A 27,731-nucleotide genomic window follows, 5' to 3' on the forward strand; every position below is an offset into this window, starting at 1 on the left:
TGTTGGTCTGGAGGTTGAGGTGTGATATAACGTATATGCCTCCTATTACAATATATTAGTCTGCCGCCATATCTCAGTGACCACCATTGATGTACATGGTGGTAGATAAGCATTAGGGGTCACAGGAGCGGCATTATTGGAGTCCCCCACCAGGGATATTTTGTGCATTACTACATTTGCATTTTCTCATTTTCACAAATGTCACTTTTTCTCAAATTTGTAACATCATATAAGACATAAGACATCAGTGAACCAGAAACGTCACATTCTCCTACTTGTATAGCTATATGGACGAATCATCATACTTACCCCTGAAGAACAGACCTTTGCTAGAAAATACAGATTCTTCCATATCAAGTGGTGGAGAACGCGGGCATCATATCAAGTGGTGGAGAACGCGGGCATCATATCAAGTGGTGGAGAATGCGGGCATCATATCAAGTGGTGGAGAATGCAGGCATCATATAAAGTGGTGGAGAATGCAGGCATCATATCAAGTGGTGGAGAATGCGGGCATCATATCAAGTGGTGGAGAATGCGGGCATCATATCAAGTGGTGGAGAATGCGGGCATCATATCAAGTGGTGGAGAATGCAAGCATATAAAGAGGTGGAGAATGGGTGCATCATATCAAGTAGTGGAGAATGAGGGCATCATAACAAGTGGTGGAGAATGTGGGCATCATAACAAGTGGTGGAGAATGTGGGCATCATATCAAGTGGTGGAGAATGTGGGCATCATATCAAGTGGTGGAGAATGTGGGCATCATATCAACTGGTGGAGAATGCGGGCATCATAACAAGTGGTGGAGAATGAGAGCATCATATCAAGTGGTGAAGAATGCGGGCATCATATCAAGTGGTGGAGAATGCGGGCATCATAACAAGTGGTGGAGAATGATGGCATCATAACAAGTGGTGTAGAATGCGGGCATAAGACAAGTAATACAACATGTTGGCAAATTATGGATTCTAATAGCTGTATGGATTATTTTCTTGATCAATCCACCTTCTGACCTGTTACAAGGCATAACATAGGTATACTTTATTTTCTGGAGCTAATTTTAGGGCACCAGGTTTCATTAGCCATGGTACTATCTGTAGGGCAGTATAACATCTGACCCTTCTTATAACATATTTACTGCATATCAATTTTAGAGAAATTTCTGATTTCCAGTAGTGGAGACAGAGTGTAAAAAAATGATGTTACACAAGTTGTCAGACATCTTCTGCCTCGAGTCTGCGGTCAGGAGACTGAAATTAAAGATTAGCGTAAGCGTTCTCTAGGATCTGCAAAAAGAGAGATTCGCCCATTTGATTTTTGTGCAGCACAATGGTGTAGTATGGTGCCCACTGCACAAAGCGGAGGGCCGGGTTTTATACCAGGTGACTCTTCAGCAACAAGCAGATGCACAAACGTGCTGATGATATTGCTGAAAGCTGAAATCTGCAACAGGGGCCAAGCAAACAGAGAAAGACAGTACAACCTGATTAACGGCTGGATACAAGAAAGCTTCCAGAGATACTCAATAAGTACATATATGCCTAATGCAGGCACGGTGCTTGTGTGATGTGTATGATGTGTGCGTTGTGCTTGTATCATGTCTAATTCGTGCACTGTGCCTGTCTGATGTGTGCGTTAAGCAAAAAATAAAATAAAATAGAAAATCATTTATGGAACATATTCACAATTCTTGCCCATCTGGTCCTTCTCAGTGTCTCTGAATCCAGTCTAAATGGCAAGTTATTTCTGCTAAGGAAACTGTGCAAAATGAGACTCAGCAAAAAAAATATAAGCAGCAGTATATACCGTATATATGTAAGGCTGAAAGTGATTACACAACTGAGGTCAGTGGGTGAGGTTATGAAAGATAGCCATAGGTGAGGTTATGAAAGACAGCCATACCTGACTCATACAGTGTACCGATTACAGTGTTAGGCCTGAAATGGACCGGACACTAGAACTTGTAAAGATCAGGCAAGTAGAACAATAACTTAAAAAAGCTGCAATCTGTAGCGATCTAGCATGCAAACATGAAATATGTGAAATTGAGAGGTAAACCTAATTTCTCAGGTTGAATTTCTCAAACTATGACAGCAACATAGCGAGAATAGCGAATTTGACTGTAGAAACATGTAAAACTAAGGTGTGTCCTGTAATTGGCATTACAGGGGTCTACAAACTTGTAATCAGTCGCCTATTTACATGGTGAAAAGTAGTCACTGTGCTGTTTGTTATCACTGAACATGAACCAGAGAAAGCTAAGGAGAAAGTTATCTCAGGAGATTAGGAAGAAAATATAGACATGTTAAAGGTAAAAGTTATAAGTGATGTCCTACAGTTGGATATTATTTAGAAGTTTAAGGTCTATGGAACTGTAGCCGATCTCCCTGGACGTGGGGAAAACTGATGACGAATTGAAGAGACGGATAATATAAACGGTAACCAAAGAGAACAGAACAACTTCCAAAGAGATTAGAGGTGAACTCCAAGGTCAGGGTACATCACATTGTGTAACGCTCGCGCCCTGACTAGCTGGCGCAAGCGAGGGATTGTGGCCCCACTGGGCCACAAACCAGACTACCCTGGAAGGGGCATGACTGAGCTGCTACCTTGGTGTTCACTGGAGCCTCTGATGGTGAGGTCAGGCTTGTGCAGCAGGTAGCTGCCATGTACCACTCCATGGCGGTGTCTGGCTGTGGCTGCTGATCCCACTGAGGGATTGAACACTAATAACTCTCGCGGGCTCGGCTGGCACAGTTGGCAGACAGGCGGGCTCAGCTGGCACTCTTGGCAGACAGGCGGGCACGGCTGGCACTCTTGGCAGACAGGCGGGCACGGCTGGCACATTTGGCAGACAGGTGGGCACGGCTGGCACTCTTGGCAGACAGGCGGGCACGGCTGGCACTCTTGGCAGACAGGCGGGCACTCTTGGCAGACAGGCGGGCACTCTTGGCAGACAGGCGGGCACTCTTGGCAGACAGGCGGGCATGGCTGGCACTCTTGGCAGACAGGCGGGCACGGCTAGCACTCTTGGCAGACAAGCTGGCACAGCTGGCACTCTTGGCAGACAGGTGGGTACGACTGGCACTCTTGGCAAACAGGCGGGCACAGCTGGCACTATTGGCAGGCAGGCGGGCACAGCCAGCAAGACTGGAATTGGTTCGGTAGGACAGAAACATAGGTAGGTACGAGTGGGAAAGGGGAGCAGGTGGGAACCAGTTCAGACTGGAGGGACAGGAACCGGTAGGAGCCAGTACAGACTAAGGGGACAGGAACCGCAGGGAGCGGAGTAAGAGAAGAGCAGAACTGCAGGATGCGGAGCAATGCAGAACCGCGGGATGTGTTGCAGAGCAGAACAGCGGGATATGGTGCAGAGAACAGCGGGATGCGATGCAGAACAGAACCGCGGGATGCGGTGCAAAGCAGTGTTGCAGGATGCAGAGCAGAGCAGAACCACAAGGTGCGCAGCAGAGCAGAACAGCAAGGTGCGCAGCAGAGCAGAACCGCAAGGTGCGCAGCAGAGCAGAACCGCAAGGTGCGCAGCACAACAGAACCGCAAGGTGCACAGCACAGCAGAACCGCAAGGTGCGCAGCACAGCAGAACCGCAGGTTGTGGAGTAAAGAGCAGAGCCGCAAATTGCAAAACAAAGAGCAGAACAGCAGGTTGCGGAGTAAAGAGCAGAGCCGCAGGTTGCGGAGCAAGGAGCAGGAGTGAACACAAGGAAACACACAGTGGGACAGGGAAAACTACAGACAGGAATACAAACAAACACAGGTATAGGACCTAGTTCAGACACGATCAGGCATGGGACAAGGCACAGGACAAGGCACAGGAACAAGGACCCAGACCAGGGCATGCAGCATCCTGGGAGGCAGAAATGAGAGACACAGGTACGGATGTTGTGAATTCTGCTCTTGGGCTCCCTCCGGTGGTTATAAGTGGTAGCACTGCTGTCTCTGGATCGCAGCATTTATCAGGTGTGTTCACTTTTTGCAATTCTGACTGGGCTATTTAGTCTTGCTTGACCCTTTAGTCAGTGCCAGTTGTCCATTGTTCCTGGAGGATTCACATCCCTGCCTGGTCTCTCCTGCTTTGCTGTTCATTTCAACAAAGATAAGTTCTGGCCTTGATTTTTGCGGTCCACATGCTGTGGCCTTATTGTTCAGTTCTTTTCCATGTTTTTGTCTTGTCCAGCTTGGTCTGTATAAGGATTTCTTTAGCCAAGCTGGTATCTCTGGAGATGCAGATATACCCTCCATATCTTTAGTTAGCTGTGGAGATTTTGTATTTTCTGTGGTGGATATTTTCTAGTGTTTTAATACTGACCGCATAGTACTCTGTCCTATCCTTTCTATTTAGCTAGAAGTGGCCTCCTTTGCTAAATTCTGATTTCAGTCTGTGTATGTTTTTTCCCTCTCCTCTCACAGTCAATATTTGTGGGGGGCTGTCTATCCTTTGGGGGTTTTCTCTGAGGCAAGATAGTTTTCCCTTTTCTATCTCTAGGGGTAATTAGTCCTCCGGCTGTGTCGAGATGTCTAGGGAGTGATAGGTACATTCCACGGCTACTTCTAGTTGCGGTGTTAAGTTCAGGGTCTGCGGTCAGTACAGGTACCACCTTCTCCAGAGTACGTCTCATGCTGCTCTTAGGCCACCAGATCATAACATACGGACCAGGGTATGCAGCCCCCTGTGAGGCGGAAATGAGAGATACAGCGAAACAGGAGCTGGCAACTCAGCAGCAAGACACTAACTGAGAAAGTAAGTTGCTCAGGCATCCCCCTATGGGTCCCCCTATGGGATGCCTTAAGTACCTGAGGCTTCGTGACAATTGGCTAGGAACACCTTAGGAAGGTGCACATTGTCTCAATAAGAACCAGGAAGTGCCGGGGCTGCCACCCTAAGCATACAGCCAGGAAGTATGCAGCAAGCAAGGACATAAGGCCCAGAGCATGGAGCCGGCAGAGGGCAGAACTCACAGCATGGCCCGGAGAGGTGAGAATTGGGATGGGAAGCCATGCAGTGATGCCAGCAGGGATGTTACACATTGCACCATCCCTTACCAACTTGGCCAAAATGAACTTCATGGAAAACTATTGAGGAGGAAACCACTGTTTAAGGCAAATCATAAAACAACTAGACTGTAATTTGCCAAAAGTGAATACTGACAAGCTTCAAGGCTTGAGAAAATGTTCTTTGGACAGATGAAACAAAACAAGAGAATTTTGGCAAATCATATCATCACTATGTTCACTAACGCACAATTAAAGCCCCCAAAGAAAAGAACATTGTACCTACTGTGAGACATGGAGGAGGCGCAATTATGCTCTGGGGTTGCTTTGCCACATCTGGCAGAGGGGGTCTTCAATCTGTGCAAGGTACAAATAAATTTCAAGACTACCAAGTCATTCTGGAGCAAAATGTACTACTTATTGTTAGAAAGCTTGCTCTGAGTCACAGGTCATGGTTCCTTCAACAGGATGATGACCAAAAACACAGCTCAAAACATCTAATAATGGCTAAGAGCAAAGCATTGGATTCTCCTGGAGTGGCTTCTATGACCCCTGGTCTAAATCATATTGAACATCTAAGGAAGGAGCTGAAACATTCCAAAGGGAGATGGAATACACTCAACAACCAGGAAGGGTATAGGAGATGGTGCTTTTATGGTTTTAAAAAATCATCTTTTTCCTGACATCCTGACAGCACCATAGAGTAACATAGGAAGAAAAACTCTAGAGAGTGACCAAATCCTGAAGGACCTTTATAATTAAATACAGATCAGACAACCCCAAAGCAAGCCTCTAGTGTTTGAGTCAAGGTGTCTCTATTCTAAGCAGTTACTGCTCAAGAAGTTTGTTACAGAGTTCTCAGATCCTTTGAGATGACAGACTAAATGGGAGAGAAGATTCAATTCTGTGCACCGTAGAATCTTCTTTGCTATTGACATGAGGGAAAGAGACCTGGTTTGTCCTTGGTGGTTTAAGTAAGATTACTATGTTCTCTTCCTGGATCCAAAGCCTGACTTCTTTCAGGGCCATTTTGACAGCTGCCAAATTTTTAAGGCTTGAACATTCATCTCTTACAGACCTGTCCCATAACCGCTGGAAGCGACAGAGTTGCATCTATGGTGATGACCACTTGGTACTGGACCATTCATGGAAATCTCTTGAAAAGCTTTTCTTCTTTCAGCCACCAGGTCAGAGAGTTCAGGGTTCTGAATGAGGTATGAATCTTCTTTTCTAACGTTCGCTGATTTTTGTCCCAGGCAGAGAGAATTTGCCACTGGATCTTCGGGAATGAAACTGAGCCCATAAGACAGATGCTATACAAGCCATAAACAAACCTAATACGGACTTGGCCTTTCTCAGGGAGATCCATAATTAGGCAGTTAAACAGAAGATCTTTTCCTTATGCCCTAAACAACTCTGATGAGTCAAGCCTAGAGAATTTTTGAGTCTGAAGAGGCACCAGCCTTGACTTCTCTATGTTGACAATCCAGCCAAGGTTAAGAAGACAGTTCATAAACTTGCATGCTACTTTGGTTGCCGAGTCCCCAACCACCAAGAAACCACACTTAACTATGAAATTAACAGGACATCTTCTTCCCATAAGTGAGCAGATATTTCTGCCACAATTGTTGTGAACACGCTCAGGACCATGTAGATAGGAAAGGGACAGGTAGTGAAGATGATGCAACTTCCCTTAAAGATCTCCTGCCACTATGATCCAGTGGGTCCAGAAGACATTGCAAAGGGAAGAACTAATTTCCTGGAAACTTTAGATACTGCCCCATCTTTCTTTGGTTCTTTTCCCCCAAACTTCACACTGCATCTTTGAAGGGTATTTCAGTTAATTCCCACTAGGCACAGACACAACAACAGGCTTTCTCCATTCCTTCTTAAGAAGAGATAGAACGCACTGGGAAGACTCTACGATTCCGGTCCTCTCGCCCACTAAACATCGTATCATGGACTGACTGGGATTCCTTAGGTACGTCTACATTCATAGTTGATCCAATGGATTTAAGTAATCTTTCAGTGTCTTCTATCAAAAGCCAGAACAACCATATCATTCATCGGAAGAGGCAGATGAATCGCTGCTAAGGATTTCACCACACTCCTGGATATCATCTTCTGAGCTAGAATCCCCTCTTCTAGAATAGGACGTTCTGCTCCCTCAGAGATTTCTTCTCTTCACAGAGTTCTCAACCACAGATTTTAACCCATGTTCTGATAATCTGAAAGAGCAATGGGTCACCTGGACAATCATCGGCTAGGTCACATGGACAATCATCAGCAGGGTCACCTGGACAATCACCGGCTGGGTCACATGGACAATCATCCGCTGGGTCACCTGGACAATCATCCGCTTGGTCACCTGGACAATCATCCGCTGGGTCACCTGGACAATCATCCACAGGGTCACCTGGACAATCATCCGCTGGGTCACCTGGACAATCATCCGCTGGGTCACCTGGACAATCATCCCCTGGGTCACAGGGACAATCATCCGCTGGGTCACCGGGACAATCATCCGCTGGGTCACCGGGACAATCATCCGCTGGGTCACCGGGACAATCATCCGCTGGGTCACCGGGACAATCATCCCCTCGGTCACAGGGACAATCATCCCCTCGGTCACAGGGACAATCATCCGCTGGGTCACCTGTTGAAGAGCCTTTCATCATGCAGCCTATTTTGAAAAATTCCCAGGCATTTGAGCATCACAAATCCACAGGACACGCTCACAGCAGGCAAGAAGAGGCACAACTAATCTGAAATGGCTTTTGAACTTTCACCAGGCGTTTCCGGAGTGGGCTTGTTTGCGTTGCTTCCTAACTTTGAAGTGGCCGTGTATGGAGCCTTGCTAAATCATTCCGGCCAATAATTGCCAGGCGATGAAAAGACAGGGGGGTAAAAGAGCCACACAGATGACATGCCATCCTGAATATTCAGAAGGCTCTCGGTGTAGTGAAAAATCAGACAGAAATTAGCCATCCCAGTGAAAGACGTGTTGTATGTTCCCAGTCTAGAAGGAGGACTGTTAGCCAGAAAGTGCATGATAGCGAGAAGACTCGCTGTAAAATTACAAAGTGACATACAGTTAGGTCCATATATATTTGGACAGACACAACATTTTTCTAATTTTGGTTATAGACATTACCACAATGAATTTTATACAAAACCATTCAGATGCAGTTGAAGTTCAGACTTTCAGCTTTCATTTGAGGGTATCCACATTAAAATTGGATGAAAGGTTTAGGAGTTTCAGCTCCTTAACATATGCCTCCCTGTTTTTAAAGGGACCAAAAGTAATTGGACAATTGACTCCAAGGCTATTTCATGGACAGGTGTGGGCAATCCCTTTGTTAAGTCATTCTCAATTAAGCAGATAAAAGGCCTGGAGATGATTTGAGGTGTGGTGCTTGCATTTGGAAGGTTTTGCTGTGAAGTAAACATGCGGTCAAAGGAGCTCTCCATGCAGGTGAAACAAGCCATCCTTAAGCTGCGAAAACAGAAAAAACCCATCTGAGAAATTGCTACAATATTAGGAGTGGCAAAATCTACAGTTTGGTACATCCTGAGAAAGAAAGAAAGCACTGGTGAACTCATCAATGCAAAAAGACCTGGGCGCCCACGGAAGACAACAGTGGTGGATGATCGCAGAATAATCTCCATGGTGAAGAGAAACCCCTTCACAACAGCCAACCAAGTGACCAACACTCTCCAGGAGGTCGGCGTATCAATATCCAAATCTACCATAAAGAGAAGACTGCATGAGAGTAACTACAGAGGGTTCACTGCACGGTGCAAGCCACTCATAAGCATCAAGAATAAAAAGGCTAAAAACATCTAAAAAAGCCAGCACAGTTCTGGAAGAACATTCTTTGGACAGATGAAACCAAGATCAACCTCTACCAGAATGATGGAAAGAGAAAAGTATGGCGAAGGCGTGGTACAGCTCATGATCCAAAGCATACCACATCATCTGTAAAACACGGCGGAGGCAGTGTGATGGCTTGGGCATGCATGGCTGCCAGTGGCACTGGGTCACTAGTGTTTGTGGATGATGTGACACAGGACAGAAGCAGCCGAATGAATTCTGAGGTATTCAGAGCCGCCATACTGTGTGCTCAGATCCAGCCAAATGCAGCCAAACTGATTGGTCGTCGTTTCATACTACAGATGGACAATGACCCAAAACATAAAGCCAAAGCAACCCAGGAGTTTATTAAAGCAAAGAAGTGGAATATTCCTGAATGGCCAAGTCAGTCACCTGATCTCAACCCAATTGAGCAGCATTTCACTTGATAAAGACTAAACTTTAGACAGAAAGGCCCACAAACAAACAGCAACTGAAAGCCACCGCAGTGAAGGCCTGGCAGAGCATCAAAAAGGAGGAAACACAGCGTCTGGTGATATCCATGAGTTCAAGACTTCAGGCAGTCATTGCCAACAAAGGGTTTTCAACCAAGTACTAGAAATGAACATTTTATTTAAAATTATTGAATCTGTCCAATTACTTCTGGTCCATTTAAAAACAGGGAGGCACATGTTAAGGAGCTGAAACTCCTAAACCCTTCATCCAATTTTAATGTGGATACCCTCAAATGAAAGCTGAAAGTCTGAACTTCAACTGCATCTGAATTGTTTTGTTTAAAATTCATTGTGGTAATGTCTATAACCAAAATGAGAAAAATGTTGTCTGTGTCCAAATATATATGGACCTAACTGTATGTGCTATTAGCAACAGCTAATGCCAAAGTGGATGAGTAACGTACAGGCGACACTGTCCTCATGGACACCATGACTGTATCCAACCGTGGAAAAGATGACTCTTAGGAAGACAAAATTCAGTTCTCAAAAAGAGAAGACAATAAAAGGACAAAGGAAGAAGAAGCGAGTGTAGTGGTTTGTCAGAAAGAAATGGTAAATGCTTCCAAACACGCTGATAATGACGGCGTCTATATACACTTTATTGTCCTCACATCAACTGGTGGAATATTGGCAGAGCGGCATCAGATCAACTGTTCCACTCAACCACATGATGGGATTAGATACACGGCTCAGCAGACAGTATCACACAGGATAGGATTAGATACACAGCTCAGCAGTCAGTATCACACAGGATAGGATTAGATACACGGCTCAGCAGACAGTATCACACAAGATAGGATTAGATACACGGCTCAGCAGACAGTATCACACAGGAGAGGATTAGATACACGGCTCAGCAGTCAGTATCACACAGGAGAGGATTAGATACCCGGCTCAGCAGACAGTATCACAGAGGAGAGGATTAGATACCCGGCTCAGCAGTTAGTATCACAGAGGAGAGGATTAGATACACGGCTCAGCAGTCAGTATCACACAGGAGAGTATTAGATACACGGCTCAGCAGTCAGTATCACACAGGAGAGTATTAGATACACGGCTCAGCAGTCAGTATCACACAGGAGAGGATTAGATACACAGCTCAGCAGACAGTATCACACAAGATAGGATTAGATACACAGCTCAGCAGACAGTATCACACAGGATAGGATTAGATACACAGCTCAGCAGTCAGTATCACACAGGAGAGTATTAGATACACGGCTCAGCAGTCAGTATCACACAGGATAGGATTAGATACACGGCTTAGCAGACAGTATCACACAGGAGAGGATTAGATACACGGCTCAGCAGACAGTATCACACAAGATAGGATTAGATACACGGCTCAGCAGACAGTATCACACAGGAGAGGATTAGATACACGGCTCAGCAGTCAGTATCACACAGGAGAGGATTAGATACCCGGCTCAGCAGACAGTATCACAGAGAGGATTAGATACCCGGCTCAGCAGTTAGTATCACAGAGGAGAGGATTAGATACACGGCTCAGCAGTCAGTATCACACAGGAGAGTATTAGATACACGGCTCAGCAGTCAGTATCACACAGGAGAGTATTAGATACACGGCTCAGCAGTCAGTATCACACAGGAGAGGATTAGATACACAGCTCAGCAGACAGTATCACACAGGATAGGATTAGATACACAGCTCAGCAGTCAGTATCACACAGGATAGGATTAGATACACGGCTCAGCAGTCAGTATCACACAGGAGAGGATTAGATACACAGCTCAGCAGTCAGTATCACACAGGATAGGATTAGATACACAGCTCAGCAGTCAGTATCACACAGGAGAGTATTAGATACACGGCTCAGCAGTCAGTATCACACAGGAGAGTATTAGATACACGGCTCAGCAGTCAGTATCACACAGGAGAGGATTAGATACACAGCTCAGCAGACAGTATCACACAAGATAGGATTAGATACACAGCTCAGCAGACAGTATCACACAGGATAGGATTAGATACACAGCTCAGCAGTCAGTATCACACAGGATAGGATTAGATACACAGCTCAGCAGACAGTATCACACAGGATAGGATTAGATACACGGCTCAGCAGTCAGTATCACACAGGATAGGATTAGATACACAGCTCAGCAGTCAGTATCACACAGGATAGGATTAGATACACAGCTCAGCAGTCAGTATCACACAGGAGAGTATTAGATACACGGCTCAGCAGTCAGTATCACACAGGAGAGGATTAGATACACGGCTCAGCAGACAGTATCACACAGGAGAGGATTAGATACACAGCTCAGCAGACAGTATCACACAGGAGAGGATTAGATACACGGCTCAGCAGACAGTATCACACAAGATAGGATTAGATACACGGCTCAGCAGACAGTATCACACAGGAGAGGATTAGATACCCGGCTCAGCAGACAGTATCACAGAGGAGAGGATTAGATACCCGGCTCAGCAGTTAGTATCACAGAGGAGAGGATTAGATACACGGCTCAGCAGTCAGTATCACACAGGAGAGTATTAGATACACGGCTCAGCAGTCAGTATCACACAGGAGAGTATTAGATACACGGCTCAGCAGTCAGTATCACACAGGAGAGGATTAGATACACAGCTCAGCAGACAGTATCACACAAGATAGGATTAGATACACAGCTCAGCAGACAGTATCACACAGGATAGGATTAGATACACAGCTCAGCAGTCAGTATCACACAGGAGAGTATTAGATACACGGCTCAGCAGTCAGTATCACACAGGAGAGGATTAGATACACAGCTCAGCAGACAGTATCACACAGGAGAGGATTAGATACACGGCTCAGCAGTCAGTATCACACAGGATAGGATTAGATACACGGCTCAGCAGACAGTATCACACAGGAGAGGATTAGATACACGGCTCAGCAGACAGTATCACACAAGATAGGATTAGATACACGGCTCAGCAGACAGTATCACACAGGAGAGGATTAGATACACGGCTCAGCAGTCAGTATCACACAGGAGAGGATTAGATACCCGGCTCAGCAGACAGTATCACAGAGAGGATTAGATACCCGGCTCAGCAGTTAGTATCACAGAGGAGAGGATTAGATACACGGCTCAGCAGTCAGTATCACACAGGAGAGTATTAGATACACGGCTCAGCAGTCAGTATCACACAGGAGAGTATTAGATACACGGCTCAGCAGTCAGTATCACACAGGAGAGGATTAGATACACAGCTCAGCAGACAGTATCACACAGGATAGGATTAGATACACAGCTCAGCAGTCAGTATCACACAGGATAGGATTAGATACACGGCTCAGCAGTCAGTATCACACAGGAGAGGATTAGATACACAGCTCAGCAGTCAGTATCACACAGGATAGGATTAGATACACAGCTCAGCAGTCAGTATCACACAGGAGAGTATTAGATACACGGCTCAGCAGTCAGTATCACACAGGAGAGTATTAGATACACGGCTCAGCAGTCAGTATCACACAGGAGAGGATTAGATACACAGCTCAGCAGACAGTATCACACAAGATAGGATTAGATACACAGCTCAGCAGACAGTATCACACAGGATAGGATTAGATACACAGCTCAGCAGTCAGTATCACACAGGATAGGATTAGATACACAGCTCAGCAGACAGTATCACACAGGAGAGTATTAGATACACGGCTCAACAGTCAGTATCACACAGGATAGGATTAGATACACAGCTCAGCAGTCAGTATCACACAGGATAGGATTAGATACACAGCTCAGCAGTCAGTATCACACAGGAGAGTATTAGATACACGGCTCAGCAGTCAGTATCACACAGGAGAGGATTAGATACACAGCTCAGCAGTCAGTATCACACAGGAGAGTATTAGATACACAGCTCAGCAGTCAGTATCACACAGGATAGGATTAGATACACAGCTCAGCAGTCAGTATCACACAGGAGAGTATTAGATACACGGCTCAGCAGACAGTATCACACAGGAGAGTATTAGATACACGGCTCAGCAGTCAGTATCACACAGGATAGGATTAGATACACAGCTCAGCAGTCAGTATCACACAGGATAGGATTAGATACACAGCTCAGCAGTCAGTATCACACAGGAGAGTATTAGATACACGGCTCAGCAGTCAGTATCACACAGGATAGGATTAGATACACGGCTCAGCAGACAGTATCACACAGGAGAGGATTAGATACACAGCTCAGCAGACAGTATCACACAGGAGAGGATTAGATACACGGCTCAGCAGTCAGTATCACACAGGATAGGATTAGATACACAGCTCAGCAGTCAGTATCACACAGGATAGGATTAGATACACAGCTCAGCAGACAGTATCACACAGGAGAGGATTAGATACACGGCTCAGCAGTCAGTATCACACAGGATAGGATTAGATACACAGCTCAGCAGTCAGTATCACACAGGATAGGATTAGATACACAGCTCAGCAGTCAGTATCACACAGGAGAGTATTAGATACACGGCTCAGCAGTCAGTATCACACAGGAGAGGATTAGATACACGGCTCAGCAGACAGTATCACACAGGAGAGGATTAGATACACAGCTCAGCAGACAGTATCACACAGGAGAGGATTAGATACACAGCTCAGCAGTCAGTAACACACAGGAGAGGATTAGATACACGGCTCAGCAGTTAGTATCACAGAGGAGAGGATTAGATACACGGCTCAGCAGACAGTATCACACAGGAGAGGATTAGATACACGGCTCAGCAGACAGTATCACACAAGATAGGATTAGATACACGGCTCAGCAGACAGTATCACACAAGATAGGATTAGATACACGGCTCAGCAGACAGTATCACACAGGAGAGGATTAGATACCCATGGCATCTGCTTTCCTACTTGTGGGTACCTAGTTTGTTTCTCTACATAATTTACCGCAGATATTCAGTTCTTCTCACACTGTATCTTTCCCAAAACAATCATGGCCGCTAAACAACTTCCGGTCAACATTCATAACATCCGGTGTAATGATGACGTCAATCCACTGAGCCTTCTGATTGGTTAACTCTTTTCCCGCACCTCTCTGTGGCAGACTCCGCCCCTTGGTGCTTATTCGCTGTTGTTTGAGCATGGCTCTTTGCTGTTGGACGCTTGTTCGCCTCCTCCTGTGTCCTGCGCGCTGATTGGTCAGTGAGTGTGGTGGGCGGAATTGTCTCCGGTGTGTTGTCTAGCCTGGCGCTGCACATGGACCGTGTGCCGGTAAGTGACCGCGTAGCTCCGCAGTGTGAGGTGTCTCCTCTGGGGACAGGTTGTGTTCACTGGCCGCAGACAGCAGTCATGTAGAGTGGTCGGTGACCGCGGTGCTGGGCGTTCACTGACAGCAAGCAGAGCTCCTGAAAAGAGCAGTGATGGAAATTCTAAAGGCGCGGGGCCAAGAATCCTGTCTGTCGCCCAAAGTCATTTAACCCTTTGATTAACGCCCTTCGGTGCCCACTGTGATGCCCCTTTTGGTGCCAGTTGTGTAGGTTTTGTAGCTGTTGGTCGGTGTCTTCCCCTCCTCGCTGCACTGTGTGTTATTACTGTGAGGATTATTCTTAACCCTATAAAAATCAGCCCCAGAATGAAAGCTGCATTCTGATTGGTTGCTACGGGCGACAAGAAGCCTGTTCACAAATAAGGCTTACATTTCGGGGTCCCGATGTCTCCTATTAACTTTGTGACTCCTGACAGGTCGTGTGAGCATGGACGGGGGAGAAGCCGTCAGTATGGAGGGACAGGCAGAGGCGAATGTGGAGGAGGCCCCAGAGGTGGAGGACGGGCGGGCAGGAGAGGAGGCCGAGACGGCAACGACTGAAGACCGAGCGGGGAGCACGGAGGATAATCCGGAGCTTATCATGGGAGAGGATACTGGGCGGGCAGGAGAGGAGGCCAAGATGGCAACGACTGAGCACCGTGCGGGGAGCGCGGAAGATAATCCGGAGCTTATCATGGGAGAGGAGGCTGGACGGGCAGGAGAGGAGGCTGGGCGGGCAGGAGAGGAGGCTGGGCGGGCAGGAAAGGTGGCTGAGACGGCAATGACCGAAGACCGAGCGGGGAGCGCAGAGGATAATCCAGAACTTATTATGGGAGAGGCTGGGTGGGCAGGAGAGGAGGCTGGGCGGGCAGGAAAGGTGGCCGAGACGGCAATGACTGAAGACCGAGCGGGGAGCGCAGAGGATAATTCAGAACTTATTATGGGAGAGGAGGCTGGGCGGGCAGGAGAGGAGGCCAGATGGGCAGAAAAGGTGGCCAAGACGGCAACGACTGAAGACCGAGTGGGAAGCATGGAGGATAATACAAAATTTATTATGGGAGAGGCTGGGCGGGCAGGAGAGGAGGCTGGGTGGGCAGGAGAGGAGGCTGGGCGGGCAGGAAAGGTGGCCGAGACGGCAATGACTGAAGACCGAGCGGGGAGCGCAGAGGATAATTCAGAACTTATTATGGGAGAGGAGGCTGGGCGGGCAGGAGAGGAGGCCAGATGGGCAGAAAAGGTGGCCGAGACTGCAACAACCGAAGACCGAGCTTGGAGCGCCGAGGTTAATCCAGAACTTATTATGGGAGAGGCTGGGCGGGCAGGAGAGGCGGCTGGGCGGGTAGAAAAGGTGGCCAAGATGGCGACTGAAGACCGAGTGGGAAGCACGGAGGATAATCTGGAGCTTATCATGGGAGAGGCTGGGCGGGCAGAAAAGGTGGCCGAGACTGCAACGACTGAAGACCGAGCGGCGAGCGTAGAGAATAATCCGGAGCTTATCATGGGGGAGGCTCGGCAGGCAGGAGAGGAGGCCGAGACAGCAGTGACCGAGGGGCGAGCAGGGAGCGCAGAGGAGAGTCCGGACTGTCAGACCAGAGGTGAAGAGGAGTGCGGGGATTGCTCCGGTGACCCGGCCGATGCCAATATGGAGGACGAGGAGCCCCCATCCAAGAAGTCCTGCCCGGAGCAGACAGAGCCAGTGTGTGCTGAGTGCCGGGAGGAGGAAGATGGGGCCACACCCCCCCCTGAGACCCCCGAGGACGTCGGCAGGTATGGAGGGGCTCCGCCCAGTGCTGTCGCCCCGCTGTCCTAGACACATGATTGCGTCACCTGTTTCTGAGGAAGCTGAGTGACTTAGTCCGGGATCACACATACGCGAGACACGGCCGAGTCTTGCAGGTGAAAACCCAGCTCTGGCGCCGGCACTCCGGAGCGGAGCGTGCAGCCGCACAGCAATACATGGAGCTGCACGCTCCGCTCCGGAGTGCCGGTGCCAGAGGAGGGTTTTCACCTGCGAGACTCGGACGTATCTCGCGTATGTGTGATCCCGGCCTAATAGTTTAGATTTTTGGTGTATGTGCCCTATAAGGCTGTTAGGCCCCGCCCTCTGCCTACACGATAGCCCCTCCCCTGCTTACCCGTGGTCATCTCTTACAGGCCGGTGCAGTATGAGTTCTCGCAGCCTCCATGGGCGCTGACAGGAGCGTGGGCGGAGTACAGCGCTGTCCCCGAGAACTTCCTGAAAGGCTGCAAGTGGTGAGTGCTCCTCTAAGGATATGAGGGGGGAGAGGGGGCTCATCTGAGGACACAAGGGGGGGGAGGGGGGCGTGAGAACACTTTGCCTTTTACATCATATTTTACATAACTTTTGTTATGTTCTTCCCCCAGGGCTCCAGACGGATCCTGTCTATTAACCAACAGCGATGACAACATCCTGCGGATTTATAACCTGCCTCCGGAGCTGTACTCTGCAGAATGGGACCTGCTGCCGGAGATGGTACGACGTCCGGGGCAGAGCGCACCGTCACCTGCCAATGTGGCCCTGTACACTTACATTTCTCTCCTCTCCAGGGCCCGGTCCTCCGCATGTCGGAGGGGGACACCATTTACGACTATTGCTGGTTCCCTCTGATGAATTCTTGTGACCCGGCCTCCTGCTTGTAAGTGTCAGTATGTGGGAAGGTGTGACGGACTAGTCCTGTACTGGGGGGTCCCAGATCTGGAGGATGCTGGGGGGGGTCCATGACTACGAGGCAGTTCATTCTGGACAAAAAACGGTTCTCACTGAGTACATTGGGGGCACAGCGTGGATTCGGCACTAGTGGGTATCGCACTGTGCCGCAGGTTCTGTCTTTCCCGTAGGGAGGAACTGGTGTGCACATGGTAGTGCGAGGCCACAGTTCTCCTGTGATCTCCTCTTCCTTATTTTCCCCATTACTTCTGCGTCTTCTTCACCTCCTTTGCTCTGGATTGTCCGCACCTTGCATGTTCTTGCCATCATAAGTTTTTCCTCCAGTGAGGATCTTCCTGACGACCTCCGTGCCTGAGGTGACCCAATATCTATGCAACCTACTGGCTTCCATTTCTACATTCTCTTGACTATATGGGCCGGGGGCCACTCCTTCCCCCCACCATTAGTTGGAAGGTGGCGTGTCTCCTAATTGCGGGTACTTTTGGCTGAGTGACCTCTCGTGCTGCCACATCTCTCCTCCACCATCTTCTGAGCGCCTGCTGCGTTCTGGTCATTTGACACTCCGCCTCCCTCGACAGATACGACAGGTTTCTGGTAAGTGTCCCCTTGAGTTAGGCCCTCTTCTCTCTCCTAGGTAGCCCCCTCTGCTTTTTTTTTTCTCCATTAAAGCTTCTTCAGGCTCAAGGCATAGTGTACTCAGCTTGATAATCTCCCTTAGGGAGGTCCACCATAGCAGCAATTTATTCAGTCTGCGCTCACTGCAGAAACTCTTACGGCTGGATAAGCTGGCCTCAGCCACGTAGACCTGAAGACCTCACCCAAGCAGTAAGGGAAACTCACCACTCTCTGTGTGAAAGACGAATCCATCTCCCCTTCCCAAGAGTTGGTATTCTTCTTTTAACATAGTCAGTTTTCTCAACCAGAAGGACTTTGATGACTTTCAAAGAATGGAAGCACCCATCAACTAAGCGGTTTGACGTTCTTTCCCTTTTTTCCCCATGGTGGTCCTTTGATGACCTACAGGTCTGCCACATGACTAAGGCCACCACTGTGCTCCTATTCTACATGGTGGCCCTTAATTTTGTTACTGCTCACCTCTCCATTTGGCTCAGGTCAGGGGACCAGCATCCGGGGAAGCTCTCACCTGGCTTACATTAATTGGAAGTAGACTCTGTGTCTTCTGGAGAAGATACTTTCGGACGCTAGCGGCAGAAAAAGTTGCCCCTTTCCCCAGAACGTTTAAAAAGTTTCTGTTTTTTCCCTATTGTTTCTCCCACAGTGGTAAGAAAACCTCTTGCCCTTCTTACTCCAGCGGTCGGTCATTGAAGTCTAAACCCTACTGGGACACTTGGCCAAAGAACACCAAGCTCTCCAACTTTTATATGTTTCTTAGCATGAAGGTTCCCCCCAACTTGAGCCTTTCCCTGTGTGGTACCTGCCATCGCCAATCAAGACGTTCACCTGGTGAATGCCCCATCTTCAGAGGAGAGTCTGTCCGGTCTTCGTATTAGCTTGGACTTTCTACAGTTGGATCCTCAACCATCTGCAGTTGTCTCGTTTTGTACGACACATGGATTTTCCTGGAAATGTTTCTCATCACTCGTTTTGGCATAGTCATTTTTTTTGGGGGGACAATCATCTATCCATTTGATCCTGAGTATCTTTTCTACATCCAATTTCGCAGGATTGTCTTGTGTGCATAGATGTCCCTTATGCTCCATTTAATACACTTCACCTTCTGGGTCCATTCTGTCTCGATGGAACAAATTGGTTGATTCCTTGAAGTTTCATCCGCCGTCCCCTAAAAGTTTGCAAAGTCTTCCTTTGGTGGCTCACTGTCCCGGCCCTGTTTTGGGGCAAGTCAGTCCTCCCCCATTTCTGACTGGTTGGCCATGTTCTCCCACACCACTCAGGACCTCTATCCTGGAGGAGACAGAAGTCCAGATGAGCCTTCTGGAGAGCCATTTTTCTAGCTCTCTCCTTCTAGTCTTCCCTTCTTCTGGGTCAACCAGATTCCAGACCAACAACTTGATTGTGATTGCTTACTGGAACCACCAAAAGGGCACAATAAGCTCCTCAACCATGAAGGGGGTACTCTGCTAGGCAGCTATTTCTGCAGACCATATCTCTGGAGGAGATAGATGGGCTCTGGATTTTCTCAGGCAATAGATTCTAGTCCCAGGATGTCTCCTGAAGATCTTCAGCCAGATCGGTCATCGGTGGAGGACTCCTGACATGTTTCCTGTCTGCACCAGGACCCTTGAGCCTTCATATTGCAAACTCTAGTCACAGCTTGGGAAGAATTCTCTGCTTTATCTCCTCTCTCCTCTTCCCCCATCTGGCCCACATCTTCAAGTAGACCAAGGTGGAGGACAATCCAGCTATTCCCATAGCCCCAGACTGGCCTTGCCGATCTGCTTATGGTTATCGGTGCGGTTGTACAGGATACATTGTCTCTATTATCCAGACGACAACATAGTCTCCACTACCATGATACTTTCATTTAGTCCTTACTGGATTTTGTCCTCAATCTTGATACCAGTGAGGAGCAGATTTCTGTCTCTTCCATCCTCCTTCAATGCACTTTACCCATCCACTTGTGATTTAAGACCTTCAGTCCAGCCCATACCAGCTGCTGGTGGAGCCCCGAAACCTTCACCTGGTCCTGGACTTCTTACAGGCCTCTCCATACCAGCAGCTCTGTGGTATCTCTCTCAGGGTCCTTACCTGGGAGGCTTCGCTCCTGGTGACCACCGGGACGCAGGGTCTCGCTCCTGGTGGTGGTGTGTACCCGCGCTCCTGTGTCCCCCATGTCTTCAGTAAGAATTGATTGTATGGGAGGAACAAAAGCTTTTTTTGTTTTTTTTTCTTCTTTCACCCATTGACTTGGATATGGGAACGAACAGCCACAATAAAACCTGCAGTGACCTGGAGGTGGCGCTCTGCTACCTAATGCTTCATGTGCAACCTGCGGAGGGCAGTCCTGTCTGCTCCTGTCAGTGGCCATGTGACCCCATATCAGGACCCCCATCTCTGCTTACTGTCAGTGACTGCTGGTCCTGCACTCCAGCTGGGGATTTGTGACAATGTGTCAGCGTACAATCCCCTGTACTGTCTCGTATACTGACTATAATATCTCCGCAGTGTCGCCAGCAGCAGCCGAGACAACCCCATCCATGTGTGGGACGCCTTCACCGGAGACCTCAGGGCATCATACCGGGCCTACAACCATCTGGTACGTGCCACCGACTGCATTGCCCTGGAGGAGGAGGAGACTCGTAGCTCCTGCTGTCTGTCGCCCCGTAAGGAAAGGAGACTCGTAGCTCCTCCTGTCTCTCGCCCTGCAGGAGGATGAGACTCGTAGCTCCCCCTGTCTGTCACCCTGCAGGAGGATGAGACTCATAGCTCCTCCTGTCTGTCGCCCTGCGGTAGGAGACTTGTAGCTCCTCCTGTCTCTCACCCTGCGGAGGTGAGGAGACTCGTAGCTCCTCCTGTCTCTCGCCCTGCAGGAGGATGAGACTCGTAGCTCCTCCTGTCTGTCGCCCTGCGGTAGGAGACTTGTAGCTCCTCCTGTCTCTCACCCTGCGGAGGTGAGGAGACTCGTAGCTCCTCCTGTCTCTCGCCCTGCAGGAGGATGAGACTCGTAGCTCCTCCTGTCTGTCGCCCTGCGGTAGGAGACTTGTAGCTCCTCCTGTCTCTCACCCTGCGGAGGTGAGGAGACTCGTAGCTCCTTCTGTCTCTTGATGAGCAGGGGGAGGAGACTTGTAGCTCCTGTCGCTCGTCCTGCAGGGGGAGGAGACACATAGCCCCTCCTGTCTCTTGCCCCGTGGTAGGAGACTTGTAGCTCCTCCTGTCTGTCGCTTCGCGGTAGGAGACTTGTAGCTCCTGTCTGTCGCGGTAGGAGACTCGTAGTTCTTCCTGTCTCTCGCCCTGCGGGGGGGAGGAGACTAGTAGCTCCTCCTGTCTCTCGCCCTGTGGGGGGAGATTCGTAGCTCCTGTATGTCGCTCTGCAGGGGAAGGAGACTTCTAGCTCCTCCTGTCTGTTGTCCCGCGGGGGAGGAGACTCGTAGCTCCTCCTGTCTCTTGCCCTGCAGGGGGAGGAGACTTGTAGCTCCTCCTGTCTCTTGCCCCGCGGTGGGAGGAGACTCGTAGATCCTCCTGTTTCTCGCCCTGCAGGGGGAGGAGACTCATAGGTCCTCATGTCTCTTGCCCTGTGGGGGGAGGAGACTCGTAGCTCCTCCTGTCTCTTGTCCTGCAGGGGGAGGAGACTTGTATTTCCTCCTGTCTCTTGCCCCGCGGTGGGAGGAGACTCGTAGATCCTCCTGTTTCTCGCCCTGCAGGGGGAGGAGACTCATAGGTCCTCATGTCTCTTGCCCTGTGGGGGGAGGAGACTCGTAGCTCCTCCTGTCTCTTGCCCTGCAGGGGGAGGAGACTTGTAGCTCCTCCTGTCTCTTGCCCCGCGGTGGGAGGAGACTCGTAGATCCTCCTGTTTCTCGCCCTGCAGGGGGAGGAGACTCATAGGTCCTCATGTCTCTTGCCCTATGGGGGGAGGAGACTCGTAGCTCCTCCTGGGTCTCGCGGGGTGATACCTGTGCTCTTGGCTGTATAATGTCCGCTCTCTCGTCTTCCTCAGGATGAGCTCTCCGCCGCGCACTCCTTGTGTTTCTCCCCTGACGGGTCTCGGCTGTTTTGCGGGTTTGATAAGATGGTTCGGGTGTTTGACACGTCCCGTCCCGGCAGAGACTGTGAATGTCGCCCCACTTTCCGTAAGTGTTTCTCGGCCCGTGGGTGGAGGCTGTGATGGCGGCCGTACGCAGGTAATATGGCCTCCGCCCGCATAATGCCTGGTCTCTGTGCTCCTGCAGAGAAGAAGCTGGGGCAGCCGGGGATCGTCTCCTGTGTGGCCTTCAGCCCCGCTCAGGACATCTACGCCTGCGGCTCGTACTCCCGGAGTGTGGGCCTCTACTCCTACCAGGAGGGGGTGACGCTCGCCGTCCTGCACGGCCCCCTCGGCGGCGTCACCCACCTGCTCTTCTCTGCCGACGGCCGCTGCGTGTTCTCCGGAGGCAGAAAGGTAAATTCTTCTTAGACGGATTAGTGACTTAAATCTGCATCAAATTCTGGTGTCCCTTTATGTGTCATCTATTGTTCCCTGTTATCAGCTACGTTAGGCAGAGGATCACCGTATTCGCCTGTCCTGTATTCTGAAGTGGTTGATAACAGGGGACAATAGACTGCACTTGCCCTGCATGCTATTGCTCTATGTTATCAGCCATTGCAGTCTTTACTGAAGCTGACTTTTTCCCCCCCCCCCCGTTATCAGCCATATCCGGCCCGCTCTATATATACCACTCCTCATATACTGCTGCTGCACTATTATAAGCTTTAGGGTTACTGGCCCTTTAAGAAAGACATGGCATCCGTATCTAGCTTAAATGGCCGGTACCCATAAATTCATCTGTGATGACACTGGGCAGGTATTAATAGCGGCCCCTTGCAGGACCCCGAGATCTTGTGCTGGGACGTCCGTCACCCCGGCAAGGTGCTGACCACCCTGAGACGCAACGTCACCACCAACCAGAGGATGTACTTCGACGTGGAAAGGTGAGTGGCTCCGCCCCATTGGCTATTTGTTCGCAGTCGCCTTAGATCATGTCATTAATATGTCCCCTCCTCCTCCTCACAGCTGTGGCCGGTACCTGGTCAGTGGGGACACGCAGGGGGTGGTCTCTGTGTGGGACATGATAACGCCCCCCGAAGACGGCGTATTATTACCGGCGCTGCAGTTCCAGGCGCAGAAGGACTGCGTCAACGGCATCAGGTGAGACCACATAGGCCGCCGCCGCTGTACCGGCCCTTTAATTCGGCACATACAGCAGTAATCCCATATTGGCCAGTAGGGGTCAGCATTGATCATTGTATTTTTTTTGTAAGCTCTCTGCTTGCTGTCAGTGAACCGCTGCAATAAGTGATCGTTTTCCTGTCCCTGCCCGCAGCCTTCACCCATCTCTGCCCATCCTGGCGACCTCATCCGGACAGCGGAGGTTCCCAGAGTCTGAAGATAGCGGAGATGAGTCCCCGCCGGAGGCGAAGAGCAGCAGCGCCGGAGAAAACGCCCTGCAGCTGTGGTGGTGCGGAGGCAGCAGCAGTGACGCCAAGTAGATGGACACCAGGCGGGACTATGGCGCCGTGCTGTCACATGGGGGGCCGCAGATTAACCCTATAGACGGCTGTGTAACTTATATTTTGTACATATATATCCCTGTATATAGTTTATACTTTGAACACAATAAAGGCTCCAAAACGGCTGCGTGTTGCTGTATGGGATCAGGGTGGGGATCGTGGGATCAGGGTGGGGATCGTGGGATCAGGGTGGGGATTGTGGGATCAGACATCACCGGAGCAAAACGCAAGAACCGTCTCCATACTGACAGCTCGGGAGCAGTGTATTCTCCAGCCTCACCACCAGGGGGCAGCATGAGGCCGAGCACCACAATTTACACCCATGTTACAGGAAAGATAGAGATCAAACCCAATTGTTCACACCTACAATCCCCATTATGCACAGAACCTGTGTCACAGGACTTCTGAGAGACTAAGGAACCACCTTCTGCATGTCTGCTACAGCATAGAGAGTAAAGTCCAAGGGCAATTCGAAACTCTGAGGAAGACACAGAGCAAAAATTACAACAAACTAGGGGCCCTTCTGATTCATAACAAGGGAAAGAAACTGCCCAGATTGCGCCTCAATTCAGGACTCTATACAGATAGAAAAGAAAGCCAAAACCTGACAACTTGGACAACCTCTGCATTCCAGGCACAAATAACTGTGTCATTAATCTCTCAGATTATAAACCCAACAAAGTGGAGCTGGCCGTGCTTTCCAGAGGACTCTCATTTTGTCCTACTAAGGCCCTGGATAAAACTGAACTCTGCAGTGATATGGAACATTATTTCAGGAGACTGCGTCTGAGGGAATATTTCAATGGTACAGAAGATTCAGAACCCACCTGGACTGAAGGAAAAGGGATCCTAACAACGAAGAAGAGGTCAGACTGGACACCTCCACCTGGACGCAACCCTCATTTGGATAAATATATAGACTCCTTCAGACATTTGATAAAATCCACCATCATAGACACTAACAGGACACAAGCGTCCAACATCAGTGCCCGGGAGAGAAAGGCCATACAGTCTCTGAAAACCAACAAAGAAATCATCATCAAACCTGCTGACAAGGGAGGTGCAGTAGTCATGATGAACACATCAGACTATATGAGGGAAGCAAACAGACAACTTATGGACACACGCTACTACAGGAACCTACACAGGACTAGTACAAGGAACTAAACAAGTTAGTATCTTGTCTGCCTGACGTATCCATAAGAGCCAATGACCTGATACCAGAAAGTCCAAGAACAGGGACATTCTACATGCTTCCCAAAATCCATAAATCTGGAAACCCAGGAAGACCAATTATCTCATGTGTGGGCACCCTTACTGAGCAGGTTTCTGGATGGGTAGAGGGTGTTCTTAAACCACTGGTAAAGGATACACTCAGCTTCATTCAGGACACAACTGACCTATTGAATAAACTATCAGCAATAGGTCCTCTACCAGAAGGAACCATCCTGGCCACCATGGATGTGGAATCTTTGTACTCCAATATCCCACACCAGGATGGATTAAATGCCTGCAAATTCTTCCTGGAAAACACAGGGACTGATGCAAATTCTGGGGTAAAACTTATAAAATTCATCCTCACCCACAATTACTTTGAATTTGACAAGAAGATCTATCTACAGGAGACTGGCACAGCAATGGGAAGTAAAATGGCCCCACAGTATGCAAATCTGTTCATGGCCAAGCTTGAAAGCGACTTTTTGTCCTCATGTCCCACCAGGCCTCTGGCGTACTACCGCTACATTGATGACATATTAATCATCTGGACGGAGTCTGAGCCACAGCTAAAGACGTTCCATGAACAGTTTAATCAATTTCATCCCACCATCAACTTGACACCCAACTACTCCTGCACTGAAATTAACTTTTTGGACACCATCATTAAGCTGCAGAACAATAAAATAGAGACATCCCTGTATCAGAAGCCAATCGACCGTCCAACATACATTAAATGGGACAGTTTCCATCAAAACACATAAAAAACTCCATTGTCTACAGCCAAGCCATCAGATACAATCGTATATGTTCCAACCCAGTGGATAGGGATGAACACCTTGGTCGCCTCAGAAAGACCTTTTTGAATCAGGGCTACCATCCAAGAACAATTGAAAACCAGATCACAAGAGCCATCAGAATATCAAGGAATCACCTGCTACATTACAAAGCTAAAGAAGACAATAACCGGGTACCTCTAGTAGTCACCTACAATCCAAATCTGGAGGTGCTAAGGGGAGCTGCATGGAAATTACAACCTTTACTACAAAAAGATGCCCGATTACATCCATTTTTCCAGACCCCCCACTACTGTGTTTTAGGCAGCCCCCAAATCTAAGAAGCATCATTGTCAGAAGCTCCCTGTCCTCTCCAACAGCTACAGGAACCTTTCCCTGCAATCAGAAAAAAATGTAAAACCTGTCCATTTATAATGACCACGGACAAGATAAAGATCCCCAATTCACATCAGGACTACAAGATCCCAGGTACTTTCAGCTGCGTCACTTCTAATGTGGTGTAACTAATTATTTGTACTAAATGTCCAACTGGGGGTCTGTATGTGGGGGAGACGGGGCAGAAACTGAGATCAAGGATGAACTCTCATCGCCATACAATAAGAGAAAAAAGAATGGAAATACCTGTGGCAATACATTTCTGTACGTCTGATCATAGCACCATGGACATGAAATTACTTGTACTAAAAAGTAACTTCAATTCGCAGAAACACAGAAGAGTCTGGGAATATAAACTGATGACGACCTTAGACACTCTAAGTGCAGGAATGAATGTGTCGCATGGATTTATGTCTTTTTACATCAATTAAGGAATTTGCTCCTCAGACTATGAGGGGTCATCACAACAGAACCAGACCCCATTCAGAGGACCATAAAACGTTCGCTCCTTATCTATAAACTGTTCCAATATTTATGGTTATCCCTCTCACATGATAATTCTGCTTCACATCACTTGTCTTATCGCCTTCTTTCTCTCTGTGCTGCGTTGTATATAAATGTGATTCTTCAGAATTTGTTTGTCTTTGCCTGATGAAGAGACCTGTGTAGTCTCGAAAGCTGCAATTTGTTACCATCTTTTCAGTTAGCCATTAAAAGGTATCAGCCACTGAGGACTCTCATGTCTAAATAATTTTCCACCCATGTTACATGCACTATAGCGACAAACATATTGGGACACCGTTACCAAACCTCTGAACTGAGGGATAGGTAAGGCAATTTTCTTTCTATTTTTCTAACTTCACTGAGTTATTTTTCTGTACGTGGTGCCCTTTAAGGGAATCAGTCAGTAGGATCATACCTCCTAAACCAACTACATGGGCGGCAGGTTACAGTGAGCTGAATAAGATGACACATTGATATCTGCAATTTGATTTCTTATTCCGGAGAAATACACAGATTATTTTTTTTTAACCAGTCAAAAATTATAGATGACTCACTTGCCATAAACTTTATTGCAACTCACATACAACTGCAACTTCTGCTCAATGTATCTGAAAAAGTAGAGCAACATCACAGCATGGACTTGTGGGGCTGATACTTGTAGTTGTGACTTGTTTGAGAATAACTATTATAATACTTGCCCTATGTGCAAGAATATACTATAATACTGTCCCCTATGTACAAGAATATATCTACTATAATACTGCTCCTCTGTACAAGAATATAACCACTATAATACTGCCCCTATGCACAGGAATATAACTACTATAATACTGCCCCTGTATACAAGAATATAACTGCTATAATACTGCCCCTATGTACAAGAATATAACTACTATAATACTGCCCCTATGTACAAGAATATAACTACTATAATACTGCTCCTATGTACAAGAATATAACTACTATAATACTGCCCCTATATACAAGAATAGAACTACTATAATACTGCTCCTATGTACAAAAATATATCTACTATAATACTGCCCCTGTATACAAGAATATAACTACTATAATACTGCTCCTATGTACAAAAATATAACTACTATAATACTACTCCTATGTACAAGAATATAACTACTATAATACTGCCCCTATGTACAAGAATATAACTACTATACTACTGCTCCTATGTACAGCAATATAACTACTATAATACTGCTCTTACTTACAAGAATATAACTACTATAATACTGCTCCTATGTAAAAGAATATAACTACTATAATACTGCTCCTATGTACAAGAATATAACTA

At 48.1% G+C, this 27,731-nt stretch overlaps 1 protein-coding gene across 3 annotated transcripts; it reads left to right on the plus strand.

Annotated features, from left to right (window-relative positions):
• Nucleotides 1–14,483: 14,483 nt before the first annotated feature.
• WRAP53 (WD repeat containing antisense to TP53) lies at nucleotides 14,484–23,652 on the plus strand. 3 transcript variants are annotated; one of them, XM_077261638.1, is made up of 12 exons: nucleotides 14,484–14,622; nucleotides 15,094–15,533; nucleotides 15,627–16,423; nucleotides 16,811–16,909; nucleotides 17,042–17,150; nucleotides 17,225–17,313; nucleotides 20,490–20,580; nucleotides 21,979–22,111; nucleotides 22,211–22,419; nucleotides 22,846–22,949; nucleotides 23,032–23,166; nucleotides 23,342–23,652. In XM_077261638.1, the coding sequence occupies exons 2-12, from the start codon at nucleotides 15,105–15,107 to the stop codon at nucleotides 23,505–23,507; spliced, it is 2,361 nt and encodes a 786-aa protein (XP_077117753.1). In that variant the 5' UTR covers nucleotides 14,484–14,622; nucleotides 15,094–15,104; the 3' UTR covers nucleotides 23,508–23,652. The 3 variants fall into 3 exon arrangements, with proteins under 3 accessions (XP_077117753.1, XP_077117755.1, XP_077117752.1); XM_077261640.1 differs by having other exon boundaries at nucleotides 14,545–14,884; XM_077261637.1 differs by having other exon boundaries at nucleotides 14,545–15,533.
• The last annotated feature ends 4,079 nt before the right edge of the window (nucleotides 23,653–27,731 follow it).

The sequence above is a fragment of the Ranitomeya variabilis genome, chromosome 5 (genome assembly GCF_051348905.1).
Source record: "Ranitomeya variabilis isolate aRanVar5 chromosome 5, aRanVar5.hap1, whole genome shotgun sequence".
In the NCBI taxonomy this organism is placed as follows: Eukaryota; Metazoa; Chordata; class Amphibia; order Anura; family Dendrobatidae; genus Ranitomeya; species Ranitomeya variabilis.

What these genes read in the sequence shown, in the direction of transcription:
- WRAP53 (XM_077261638.1), top strand. Translation starts at nt 15,105, where the DNA reads ATGGACGGGGGAGAAGCCGTCAGTATGGAGGGACAGGCAGAGGCGAAT. An exon ending in ACCCCCGAGGACGTCGGCAG is followed by an intron (nt 16,424 to 16,810) that starts GTATGGAGGGGC and finishes CATCTCTTACAG; the next exon opens with GCCGGTGCAGTATGAGTTCT. An exon ending in ACCGGGCCTACAACCATCTG is followed by an intron (nt 20,581 to 21,978) that starts GTACGTGCCACC and finishes CGTCTTCCTCAG; the next exon opens with GATGAGCTCTCCGCCGCGCA.